This window comes from Camelus ferus, chromosome X (assembly GCF_009834535.1).
Source record: "Camelus ferus isolate YT-003-E chromosome X, BCGSAC_Cfer_1.0, whole genome shotgun sequence".
Taxonomy (NCBI): Eukaryota; Metazoa; Chordata; class Mammalia; order Artiodactyla; family Camelidae; genus Camelus; species Camelus ferus.
In genome coordinates, this window is record NC_045732.1 from 66,223,514 (window position 1) to 66,235,779 (window position 12,266).

General features: G+C 43.4%; 1 protein-coding gene across 3 annotated transcripts; it reads left to right on the forward strand.

The window, feature by feature from the left end:
* Positions 1-392: 392 nt before the first annotated feature.
* TCEAL2 (transcription elongation factor A like 2) lies at positions 393-3,864 on the forward strand. 3 transcript variants are annotated; one of them, XM_032476084.1, is made up of 3 exons: positions 393-509; positions 1,409-1,481; positions 1,802-3,864. In XM_032476084.1, the coding sequence occupies exons 1-3, from the start codon at positions 481-483 to the stop codon at positions 2,459-2,461; spliced, it is 762 nt and encodes a 253-aa protein (XP_032331975.1). In that variant the 5' UTR covers positions 393-480; the 3' UTR covers positions 2,462-3,864. The 3 variants fall into 3 exon arrangements, with proteins under 3 accessions (XP_032331975.1, XP_032331976.1, XP_032331977.1); XM_032476085.1 differs by lacking the exon at positions 393-509 and adding an exon at positions 707-865 and having other exon boundaries at positions 1,802-3,863; XM_032476086.1 differs by lacking the exons at positions 393-509; positions 1,409-1,481 and adding an exon at positions 707-865.
* Positions 3,865-12,266: the final 8,402 nt, after the last annotated feature.

Here is a 12,266-nt window from a genome sequence, read left to right on the forward strand (position 1 = left end):
GTCAGACATTCTCCCTAGATGAGAACAGGTCAAATGTTGGCATGCAAGTTTCCGGTGTGGAGAGAAGTGAACAAAGAAAGCGAAAAGGAAGTTGGTGAAATCAGTTGGGGTACATGGATTTTGAAGTCCCTCGAGGATCAATCAGGAAGTGGTGTCCAATAGACACTTGGCAAAAAGGGCCTGAGGCTCAGGGGAGGGAATAACCTGGATACGTAGATTTGGGAATCATCTGTGTTTAGAGGGAAATGAACAGAGATCACGCAAGGAGAGAGAACATGTGGACTAAAACAGGAGGCCCAGAACACCACTACTCAAGGTGGTAGCTCAATTCCCGGAGGGTATCACCACCTGGGCTCTGCAGTCAGGCAGAGCTGGTCTTGAAAGCGGGTTGTGGGGCTCGGTTGCTGAGCGCTCTTGGCGAAGTCGGGTACCCCGCTGTGATCAGCTGTCACAACCGGTGATAATGGACATCTCAGGGGGATGCTGCGTAAGGACCTGAGATGTGCCAGGTAAAGCACCTGCATCAGGAAGCCTCCTCCCTCCTGCTCTGTCAGTAACTCCCTCCTCTCCAACCCCTGACCCCCAAGGTCTGTCTGCAGCTGTTCGATCCCTTGGGGACGCGGGTGAGGGGGCGGCGCGGGGGGAGCAGAGCTCGGGTGACGTGGCGCTCACGTGACCAGCCGGGCGCAGACGTGGGCAGCAGCCCCCCGCGCGCGCCCGCCCGCCAGCCCTGCGGTCCGGTCCCGGCCGCGTCCGCTCGCATCGCCCGCGTGGAACCAGCTCCCCGAGCTCCCGGGGTGGCGGGCGAGGGGCGAGCGGGCTTAGGCGAGCCCGAGGAGGCGCAGGCCTGGCCCGGGCCTCGCAGGTCAGTGTGAAAGTGGGCGCTGCTGGAGGCCCGGGCGGCGCGGGAGGAGGATGAGAGGAGGATCCAGAAGCAGCGGGGCGGGGCCCGGGGAGAAGGGAAGGGTCCAGAGATGGGTGAGGAGGGGCACGGGGCGCGGCGTGGGCAGGTGGGGAGGGAGGACCCAGCAACCGGTCCCGCCCCCTAGGACGCCCCTCCCCTGCACCCTACAGCCATTTTCTAGCCTGAACTGGGGTGGGGTGCGCCCCCGTAGTTCAACAGTGAAACAGACGAATTCTGAAAATAGCCCACCTGTCACACTCAGTGCCTATGAGAAAATAATGACTTCTGTGTAAAGGGGTGGGACTGGGGCGGGTTGCCTGCAGGTGAGGGGGCTACAGAGACCCAAAACAGTTTAGAAAGCATCCTGGTCAGATGCCTGATGCCTGAGAAAAGATATGGCGACTGAGGTGCGGGGTCAAGGGAGGTGGGGGAGGGGACGTCTGATGAGGCGGGCCCAGATTGCAACCACTGAGCTCCCCAGCCTCTTCCCTTGTCTGTCTGCAGGTCTGCGAGGCTGTTGTTCCAGGTACTCTGCTGGGTTACGAAAAAAGGAGGAACCTGTCCAGAATCCCCGCAGGTCAGTGAAAGAGGGGGGCACTGGACAGGGACTCAGAGGGGTAAGGAGTATGAAGGTCAGGCCTGGGCAGAAGTGTACTCACACTCTGAACAAAAGTAAGGAAAAATAGCAGGGCCGGCCAGAGAGATGGTTGGCTCACGTGCAGGAGGACTGGTGGGGTAAAAGGTGGCAGAAGTCACACTAGGAGGGCCGGGCCAGGTCAGGGGAGCCCTGACAAGCAGCGAGAAGCAACTGCTATTCCGACCTGCATTCCACCCCCCAAGCCTTCAGTCTTCCTTGTCTCCTTTTTGTCTTCTCTTCCCCTCATCCCCCCCCCCCAGGACATGAAAAGGAGGGGACATCTCAACATGGAAAAACTCTGCAGTGAAAATGAGAACCCAGGAAAGATGGAAAACAGAGAACAACCACTGGATGCGGGAAAGCCAGGACTAGCTTGTACTGTGGAAGACAAGGAAAAGTTAGAAAACAAAGGAAGGATTGATCACAAGGGAAAGATAGAAGATAAGGACGTACTAAAGGATAAGGAAAAGCCAGAGAGTGAGGCAAAGCCAAGAGAAGGAAAGCCAGTGAGCCAGGGAAAGCCAGAGAATGAGGGAAAACCAAAAGAAGGAAAGCTAGAGAGCGAGGGAAAGGCAAAAGAAGGAAAGCCAGCCAGCGAACCAAGGGCTGCAGGAAAGCGCCCACCAGGGGACGATGTACCCAGGAAGGCCAAAAGGAAAACCAACAAGGGGCTGGCTCAGTGTCTCAAGGAATACAAGGAAGCCATACACGATATGCATTTGAGCAATGAGGAGATGATAAGAGAATTCGATGAGATGGCGAGGGTGGAGGATGAGGTGAAGAAAACCAGACAAAAATTGGGGGGGTTTATGTGGATGCAAAAAAGTTTACAGGACCCTTTCTACCCCCGGGGCCCAAGGGAACTCAGGGGTGGCTGCAGGGCCCCACAAAGGGGCTTTGAAGACATTCCTTTTGTGTAGTGCCCTTGGCAGGCATTTGCCAGGCCCTGTGCTTTCACGTTTTTCAGATACTTTGATTTAGGTGTCACTCTTGTTAACAACAACAACCTTTGACCCAACTAGAGTGCTCTATCAGTAGGGGATTTTCAGCCTTATGCTTTGCAAAGACGTTATGAATCTTGGAAAAATAAAGCAGCTTATAATATTACCTGCAGAACTGGCCCACTTTTGTAAAAAAAACAACAACAAATTTATATAGTACATCCGTGCACAGGAAAAATAGAAAATGTTGTTCACTAAATGGTTAACAGTGGTTTTCTGAGTTGTGAGATTGTGGGCGATTTACTTTCTTTGTTTTCTTTCTACTCATCTGTTTATTTTTTTCCCTAAAGAGCACAGATTACGTTTCTTATAAAGAAATACTAAAATATAAAAAAGGAAAACAATATATAAAAAGCAATACAAAGAATTGTTTACTGAGTTTATGGAGGCAATGGCAACACTTATGATTCTTGTTGTCAGAACTTAAAATGTTATGTAAAATTCACATTACTTCTGGAACTCGTATCTGGAGGAATCATCCTGGCAGTTATAACAGATCCATTGCCGTAAAGGACAGTCTTGTCATCTGTGAAATGGGGATAATAATTGTTTCATAGGGTTGCCGAGTGGATTAGATGAGTTACTGAGTATGTCAGCTGTGTTTGGCTGGCTTCTACCTTTTTCCTTGTACTAGCAGGACCAGGACTCTATCAGACACTTGGAAGAGGGTTGAGGTACATCTCACCTGTGCCCAGGAATAAGTCCAGGAAGCCAAAAGGTGGGTACCACCCTCCCCTAGGTATTTCCCTGTCTGCTGGGCACTGTGCCCCTACTTATGAGTCCTGCACCCTATCCAGGCCCTCACTGCTGCTGGTGGACTGATTTCCTCAAAGTGACAAAGCCCAGTTGATTTACCTGAAGTCCTCAGTGCCCCAAACCTGCCCCACCCCATGACACCTATAGAAGTGAGGATAAAGCCCTTTTCCTCACTTTAGAGTTATACTTACCCAACTCAGTAACACCTCATTGATACTTCAGCCCCTAATGGATTTCAGATTTTTTTCGCAAAACAATCCGTTTTGTGTTTGTTGCTTTCCAAATGTTTTTGCATACAGCCATCTTTCCACCAGATTCAGATATGAAAATCTGGGATAAAATTTGAGTGGCACAAACTGCTTTTCTCATCTGTCAGTGCCTTGTCTGCTTGATTCCTCTTTCCTTAGAGGAAATTATGTCCTAGGAGACTCCTGCCAGGTCCTGCATTAAAAGGTTAGCACATCTACCTACACTTATGTTTTTTTAAGCTACCTTTTTAAAAATTTTTTATTGACATATAGTTGATTTACAATGTTGTGTTAATTTCTGGTGTACAGTGTAGTGATTTATTTATACATATATACATATTCCTTTTTATGTTTTTTCATTATAGGTTATTACTGTATACCTACAATATAGGTATCAAATATAGTTCCCTGTACTATACAGTGGGACCTTGCAGTTTATCTATTTTATATATAGTAGTTAGTATCTGCTAATCCCAAACTCCCAATTTATCCCTCCACCCCCTTAAGATCATTGCTACTCAAACAGTGGTCCATGGGCCAGCGACATCAGCATCATCTGAGAGATAGAAGTGCAGAATCTCAGGTCCCCATCCAGACCTACTGAATTAGAATCTTCATTTAAACAAGATCTTCAGGTGATTCCTGGGCACTTTAAAGTTTGCAAAGCACTGGCTTATAAGGAGACTCCCCTTAGCCTCCCACCCCCACCATCACATGAAATACGTGCCTAGAAGGATAAGTATATATGCTGCATAAGATACACCCCATAGATTATTAAATAGTCCTGTGTTTGTCAAACTGCAATTCCACATCCTTGACATTAGCAGAACCTGAAACAAATTCAGTGAGTCAATGCCTACAACTTTTTAATGATGTAGGGTAGAATAGCATTGGTTAGAGCCAAACAGTAAATATCAGATTGTATTGCAGGTGGGTAGAGTGAGTATTGTTTTCTGAAGTTTGTATTTCTGCTATGTATCTATGTATGTCTGTACACCCCGAGTTGTGATGAAAAATAAATTTCTGATTGTGAGCTAAATTTTTTAAAAATTGAGAAACACTGCTTTGGACTCTGCTTCTCAAAGCACAATCTGTCCTTTTTATCCTGGTACCACTAACACCTAGCACAATGCCTGTAAAGTAATAGGTTCTTAATAAATTGGTAATAATAATAACTGAGTTAGGCGTTCTTGCCCCAGATCATTCCTGGTCTACATAAATAACTGTAGACTCTACTTCTCTAGCATGGTTTACTTGTAGTTCCAAATGAAACACCATGTAGAGTGGTTTGTACCACAGGTTCAACCTTATCTCATTTTATTAATGCATGCATATTTTTAAAGTGTACAAATCTGACACATGTTAAAATCACCAGAGGATTTTGTTGAAAATGTGAACTCCTGACCCCCACCACGGATCCTCTGAGTGGAGCGCTAGAACTCTGTTTTTAACTAGCTTCCTGGGTGATTCTGATTCACAGTAAAGGCTAATGTCCACTGACTTATGAATTCATTCTGATTACAGTTGTATTAAATGTAAACCACCATAAGATAAGCAGAAGAAAAGAGTTGCAATGTCTATTTGGTGGGGGCAGGGGGAGTTGAAGGCCTTTGTAAGGTATAAAGTTTGGGAGTAAGAATCCATAAAGGCAAGGATTAATATATCTACTGAGGAGAACCTGAAAGTGCTTATAGAGCAGAACATGACTATAAACAAAGGCAAATGGAAGGCATCTCATAGTATGGTGTATTTCCTTCTCCAGATGCTGTGATAACTATGACAGCTAAACAGTTCCTTTGCTAAATAAGACTCATGGAACCCCAAATGTCAATGCTTGCAAATTCATAGTTTGGTGCAGGGGGTAAAAGGGATGCAATATAGCAACAACATTGAGAATATGCCTCACAGCTAAGAGCTGTCTCATAGCTCAGGATCTGGAGTGGCCAAGCGCAAGCTTCAGTTGTCCTCCTTCTCTATAAGAGCTCCGGAAACATATGCTGCTTCTTTTGGAGCAGGAACCACTGATGTGTGCACAGAATACCTTAGGACCGGAAAGCCCAGGATTCTCGTACAGTGATGGTTACATAGGCATATTCTTACTATGTTGCTGGCTATAACAGCACAGCTCTTGGTGGGGAGGTTCACCAAGACCAGGTTCAAATGATCAACCTTTCTGTTACTAATAAACGAAGCTGACAAGCTGGTACAAAGCACCCCAAACTCCTCAGACCCATAGTCCTAAAACAACACTCATATATTTCATGCCTTTACCATGGTTCAGTGACTCACAGGTGCATTTCTTATTTTAGTAGAATAGCTTAGGCAAATCCTGGTCCTGCTAGAATTAACCCTCTAGGAACAATAGGCCTTTTATGCTCCTCCTTACAATATGAAAAAAGTTGAATAGGGGTACCCTTGCCCGCTTCAGGCACAATTCCCAGTGATTACTATTAACATGGCCCTCATCCATTTGCTAGATATCTCTCCATCTCCCCATCTGGATTCACTTTCTATCCTCTTCCACCCTGCTCTGTATTCCAGGGAATCTAACCTGTATCAACTACATCAAAGGGCTCCCTTGTCCTTTGAGAGTCAATAAAGGACAATGTGGTCAGGAAATTTCCTTCCCAGCTTGTTCCCTGTAGTGTCACCAGATTCTGAGTGAGTCATTTCTCCAGAGTTTCCTAGAAGGTTGCCCTTTCCATTTAGGCTCTGTATCTCCAGCTTACAGTAACCCCTCTTTCCCTTTGTCCCTCAGGCCTAGATAATCCTACCTACACTAACCATGGAGTATTGCACTATCCTTTGTGATTCTCCAGTGCTTTCCCCACATCTTTGTGTACTGTCCTTTAAACAAAACTCCTCTCAAATTTTCTAATGCAAATAAGCTCCCTATTTCCTGTCATGTACTTCTCAGATACAGTAATAGATACCAGAAGTTATCCCAAGAACTGTGTTGCTAATTTGAGGAGGGAAAATAATTACCTCTTTACCGTGGAGGTCAGGAGAGTGGGGAGAAGGTGTTGGGAGAGGTTCCCTGGTACATAGCATGCATGTAGTAGTATCACACTAACTCAGATTAACACCACTGGTGGCATGGAATGAAGTACAGGTGGAAACCAAAGTTTGGGGAATCAAGCTGTTGTGTCATTTAATAGCACTGTGTCCAAAATAATTGTCCAGAGGGTTGTGGAGTTTCCCATGTTCATCTGAGGTTCCTAAAAAGTATGCATAGGAAAAACGAAATTGAAAGCTATGAAAAAACAACAGAAAATGCATGTAGAGCACCAGAAATCCTGCATGGTGTATTTAAAGGAGTCCCTCATCTTAGAACAGATAAAGCTGATGACCAAGCTTGTTTCCTCATAGTGTCACTGAGTTCCACTGCCAATTAAATGCTCTACCTGCTATGGGTTTTACAATAAGGTAAGGACACTAATAGGGAAGGAGTGGACCCCTGATATATGGGATATGGGCATTTGTGCAGACATGTTCAAAGGCATTGGGGAGAAGGTCACCAGCACCCTTGAAGATTTCTGTGGGCCTGTGCTCTGTAGGCTGAAGATGATGGTGGAGAATTCTGCAGTGGAATTGGGCTTCTTGATCTTAATGTGAATGAAGGGATTCCAGAGTGGTGGAGGTCGGGTGACAGTGCTTAATCATATGAGATAAGGTGCATGCAACTACCACAGAGCCACAGGGATGAAATGGTAATTAGAGCATGTTTGACCCACAGGACCTGTGGTGATAGCTAATCAGAGCATTCCTGAAAATGAACTAATTGTGCAGCCTGTAGGATGCTGTCTGACATATTCAGGCAGAAAAAAAAAGTCTAGATCTGCTTTTTCCTAATTCAGGTTGCTGTAGTGGAGGTTTTCAGCTTCTTACCCAGCTGAGGGGAAGGCAGGGTACCTCTAAGGTAGGACCCTGCAGTCACTGGTGTATACTATGAATCTTCCTTGAAATCTTTTCCAGTGCAGACACTTTTCAGAGTGACTGTGCACAAGAGAAAGAGAAATAGAAATAGCAAGACCTTCTGGGAGTTATTACCTAAAGGCTCTGAACTGGTGCTAATCTCTAGACTGAGGCAGAGAGAGGCAAAAGGATAGACTATACAGAAAAGATTGTGAGAAACTAATGGGATATGGTGGGAAAAAATCTAATGTATGTACAGTTGATCCATGAACATGTAACACGGTTTGAACAGCATGGGTCCACTTATATACAGATTTTTTTTCAATAAATATACAAAAATATAGGTGTAGAACATCGTGTGCAAGACTTGTATTAAAGTGGGTAACTTATTCTTACATAGGCATAAAGTGAGTGATATTTAATATAAATTAATAATGTGTTAGTTTTCTTACTGTTTTGTAACTTTGCTTTCAAAGAATTACATTACCATACAGTATGCCTCTCTCTCTCTCTCTCTCTCTCATAATTGGAGAAACTGCACATCAGGCCATCATCATCACAGGTAAGTAGTTTGTGTGTGTGTGTGTCTGTGTGTGTGTGTGTGTGTGTGTGTAACAATGTTTCCAGTGCTGTATTATGAGTATAACTGTAATACTGTATGCTATAACAATTTCATAACGATTCATTCATTAGTGACGCAATGGTATTGACTATACTAGGCTGCCGTAAAGCAGTCATATTGCTACCTCGTTATCAGTTCATGAATCGCTATACCTGTAAATAAGTATGAATTTCTTTTTCACACAATCTTTTCGTTTTTGATGTCTAGTGTTAATAATACATATAACAGTGACAGTGTTTTGTACATATAAGGCAATATTGATGTAGGCATTGACAGACTATGTAATCTTACTGTATCAATAAATACAATACAGTACTGTAAATGTGTTTTCTTTTACTTATGATTTTCTTAATAACGTTTTCTTTTCTCTAGCTTACTTTATTGCAAGAGTACAGTATATAACACATATAACACAAAAAATATGTTTTAATTGACTGTTTATGTTATCATTAAGGCTCCCATTAATAGTAGTTATTAGTAGTTAAGTTTTGGGGAGTCAGAAGGTATCCATGGATTTTTCCAACTGTGCAGGGGGTTGGTGCCGCTAACCACTGCATTGTTCAAGGGTCAACTGTATAATCAAAGTCCCGAAAGAAGAGGAGAGAGAAAGTGGGAATGAAACACTATGAAGAAAAAATGGAATATTGACTTCTGGCATGGCAGCATGAAGAGCCCCACTGACCTGGTCCCCAATGAAAGTGGTAAAAATTATATTTTAAAAATCAAAATCAGCCATTAAAGATCTTTGGAAATGGTCCTAAGAACAAACAGCATGAAGAAACATCCTTTCAAGAAAATCTACAAATAGTAAGAAAGCTGAAATCTGTAATATTTGAACCAAGATTACTTCCTCCCCACTTTCCAAGCTCAGTGAGATGGATTCCAGGCTTCTGTGGCCAAAATACAGGGCTCCCTTTCTCCCCCATCCCAGCTGTCAGACACTGTCAGGTAATAAATGAGTGTTGTTTTCAGCCACTAAATTTGAAGTAATTTGTTATCTAGTAATAGAAAACTAACACAGATTTTGGCATTGAAAGAACCAAATACCTAAAAATGTGCAAGTGGCTTGGGAACTGGGCAGTAGGTGGAGGCTGGGGAAATTTTGAGGAACATTATTGCTTTGAACCAACTGTAAGTAAGCATATACACCTCAAAGACCCTGCTAGCACAGGTCCAGAACGATGTGAGGAACATGTTATTGGAAACTGCAGGAGGAAGATCCTCATATGTAGTAGCAGAATGATGAGTGAAGTTATCTCATATAGTTCAGTGGAAAGCAGAACTTGTAAGTGATAAACTCAGATACTTGGCTGAGGAGATTTCTAAGAAAAGTGCTGAGGTATGGCCTGGTTTTTTCTTATTATTTATATCAAAATGTGGCAGGAGAGAGACAAATTGAGGGAATATCTGTTAAAAAGGAAATAGGGCTTGATGATTTCCACCCTACTCAAATGGCAAAATACACTAAAATTAAGAAATGCCTCCTGAAAGTATGACATAAAGAAATAGCTGAGGATGTGGCTAGTATGATGTTTTGCTGAAACCTCCAAAACATAAAGTCAGAGTACTCAGTCCCATAAAGCTCATTTTTGAGAGACAAAAAATTATGACTTGTGCATTCAACAAAACCCAACAGTTTCTAGGATACTTAAGGGCTTAGAGGTCAGAGACAACGAAGTCAGAGATATGAAGTATGAGAAGGATTTACTGTGCCACTACTGGCTTGGTGATGGAGGACACCATGCAGCAAGGAATATGCACATCCTTTACGGGCCAAGTGCATCCACACTCAGCCCTCTCAGCAGGAGCCAAAGATAGATAAAAATGATCTCATAAATAACTGTGTGTGTAGATTTTGTCCAATGGAGTAAAACCCAGTGCAATTTATTCAAGACTAACAAGGTTCTTAAGAAAATTATATCAACAGAAACATTGTCAGCTTGGAATGAAAGTGACAGAACAGTACAAAATGAAAGGAGAACATTAGACCCCCAAAACTCTCCTGGTGGGGAGCAGCCTGATAAAACTACTTAACTGGGAACATAAGCTACCTTTAATGAAAAAGGAAGGCTGAATCAGAGGACAGAATCAAGAGCTCAGAATACAGAGCTAAGAGTCCAGAAGACAAAGCCATGAGCACAGAGGGTGAAACTGAGAGCTACAGAGAATTATTCTCAGGTCTTGAAACCTAATAATGGAAGTTGAGCTGTTTTGGACTAGTGACTCCTTTTTAGCTTCCATTTACCCCCTGTTTGTCTGTAACTGTTATCCTGTGTCTATTCCATCATCATATGTTGGGAGTTTTGTGGGCAGAAAATTTGTGTCTTTAGTTTCATAGGTCCACACAGGACAGGAATATCCTCAGGAACTGCACTTAATGGTTATGTCCAAGATCCTCATCCATATCTGGTTTAAAAGATTTCAATGATGAGATGACTTTTCAGCTAACAATGTAATGGGATGCGATCCTTGGGAACCTTGGGAGAAGGTGAATATGTTTTGCGTTTGGGAAGGACATGAATCTTTGGGGACCAGAAGGCAGAGTGTGGTAGGCAGAATCTAAAGATGGCCTACCAAATTACCAGCTGATGGTGTATACATACCTTCTTCCAGTTATTCAGTCAGGCACCAATCCACGTATTTCTGTGAAGTCATCTTGCAAATGTAATTAGGTTCTCTAATCAATTGACCTTAACATGGGAAGATTATCCAGGTGGGCCTTACCTAATAACACCACCCCTTTAAATGAGGGGTCTCAAGTCAGAGACAGAGAATTCAGAGAGTAGAAGTATGAGAAAGGGTCAATGTGCTATCGATGACTTGCAGATGGAGTGAGCCTCATGGTAAAGAATGCAAGTAGCCTCTCCAAACTGAAAATAGCCTAGTTGGCAGCCAGGAAAAAGTGTACGACCACAATCCTAAGGCTGCAAGGAACTAAATTCTGAAAACAACCTAAATGATCTTGGAAGTAGATTTTCCCCCAGAGTTTCCAGATGAGAACTCAGTCTGACATCTTGATGTTAACCTCGTGAGACCCTGAGCGGAGAACACAACCATGCTGTGCCAGACTTCTGACCTACATAAATGTGAGCTAATAAATGTTTTGTTAAGCTGTTAAGTGTGTAGTAATTGGTTGTACAATAGTAAATGATTTTATCTTGAGACATAAATATCTGTACCATCTGTGCCCTTTATGAGTGGCTATCTATAAACCTATTCCTCAGACTTCCACATCATTAATTTTCCAATTTAATTCTCTCCAATTCCCTGACCAATCTTTTAATCATTGCACATGAGCCAGAGTAGATCCATATCTACAGCCATGATGTGTTCATACAAAAAGGACCAAACAAAATTGTACCCACTGGTGTCGTTTATCTTCCGCTGCTTTCTGAGTCATTCCTGAGCAGGGCTACAGTGCAGCAGACATCCACTTGCATCTAAAGTCAACATACCAAGAAAATACATCCATAAACTGGACCACTGCTTTATCCCTCTTTTTCTAACTGTGCACTATAGCCTGGACCTACTGTAGATCTTTTCCTTGTTCTAGGTTCCACTTAAAACTGGAAACCATCGGGAATCCAAGCACAAAACTAATATACCATATGTTGTCTCTAAAACCCAAGGCCTTGATTCTCACAAGCTAAATGGAGAAAGAGCATCTGTAAGTAGCTCAGCTGCTATCCCTCCAGGGTAGCCCCTCCCCCTTGGCCTCCAATCCTTGCAGTCATGCTTCTGTTCTGTGAGGCTGTGCTCCTGTGGCATACACAGAACCCTCCACTGCACCCCTTTACAGCACTGCATAGTTGTTTAGTTTCACTTTGCAGAGCCTGTCTTCCTGAGGTTAAGAAATTCTACTCCTGCCAGCCCAGGAGCTCTCCTTGGTACTGTTGAGTGTATACTTTTTACTAATGACAGGTGGGGCTGTGAACTGCAGTAGGTTCTATTCATCCTGTGAAGTCCATGGCTCCTGGATCCTTCTGGATGTGTAAGTAAACGCTGTTAGACAATTAAAAGTTATTTGTCCAAGCTTATTTATGTAGACAGGGGTTAAACTTGGGGGAAAATCTGAGTTTCTGAATTAGTCATTATTATTTACATTTTAGTAATTGCCTACTATTTATCAGGTACTGTGCTGGGCACTAGGGATACGAGTATATTAAATGGACTGGATATGCTT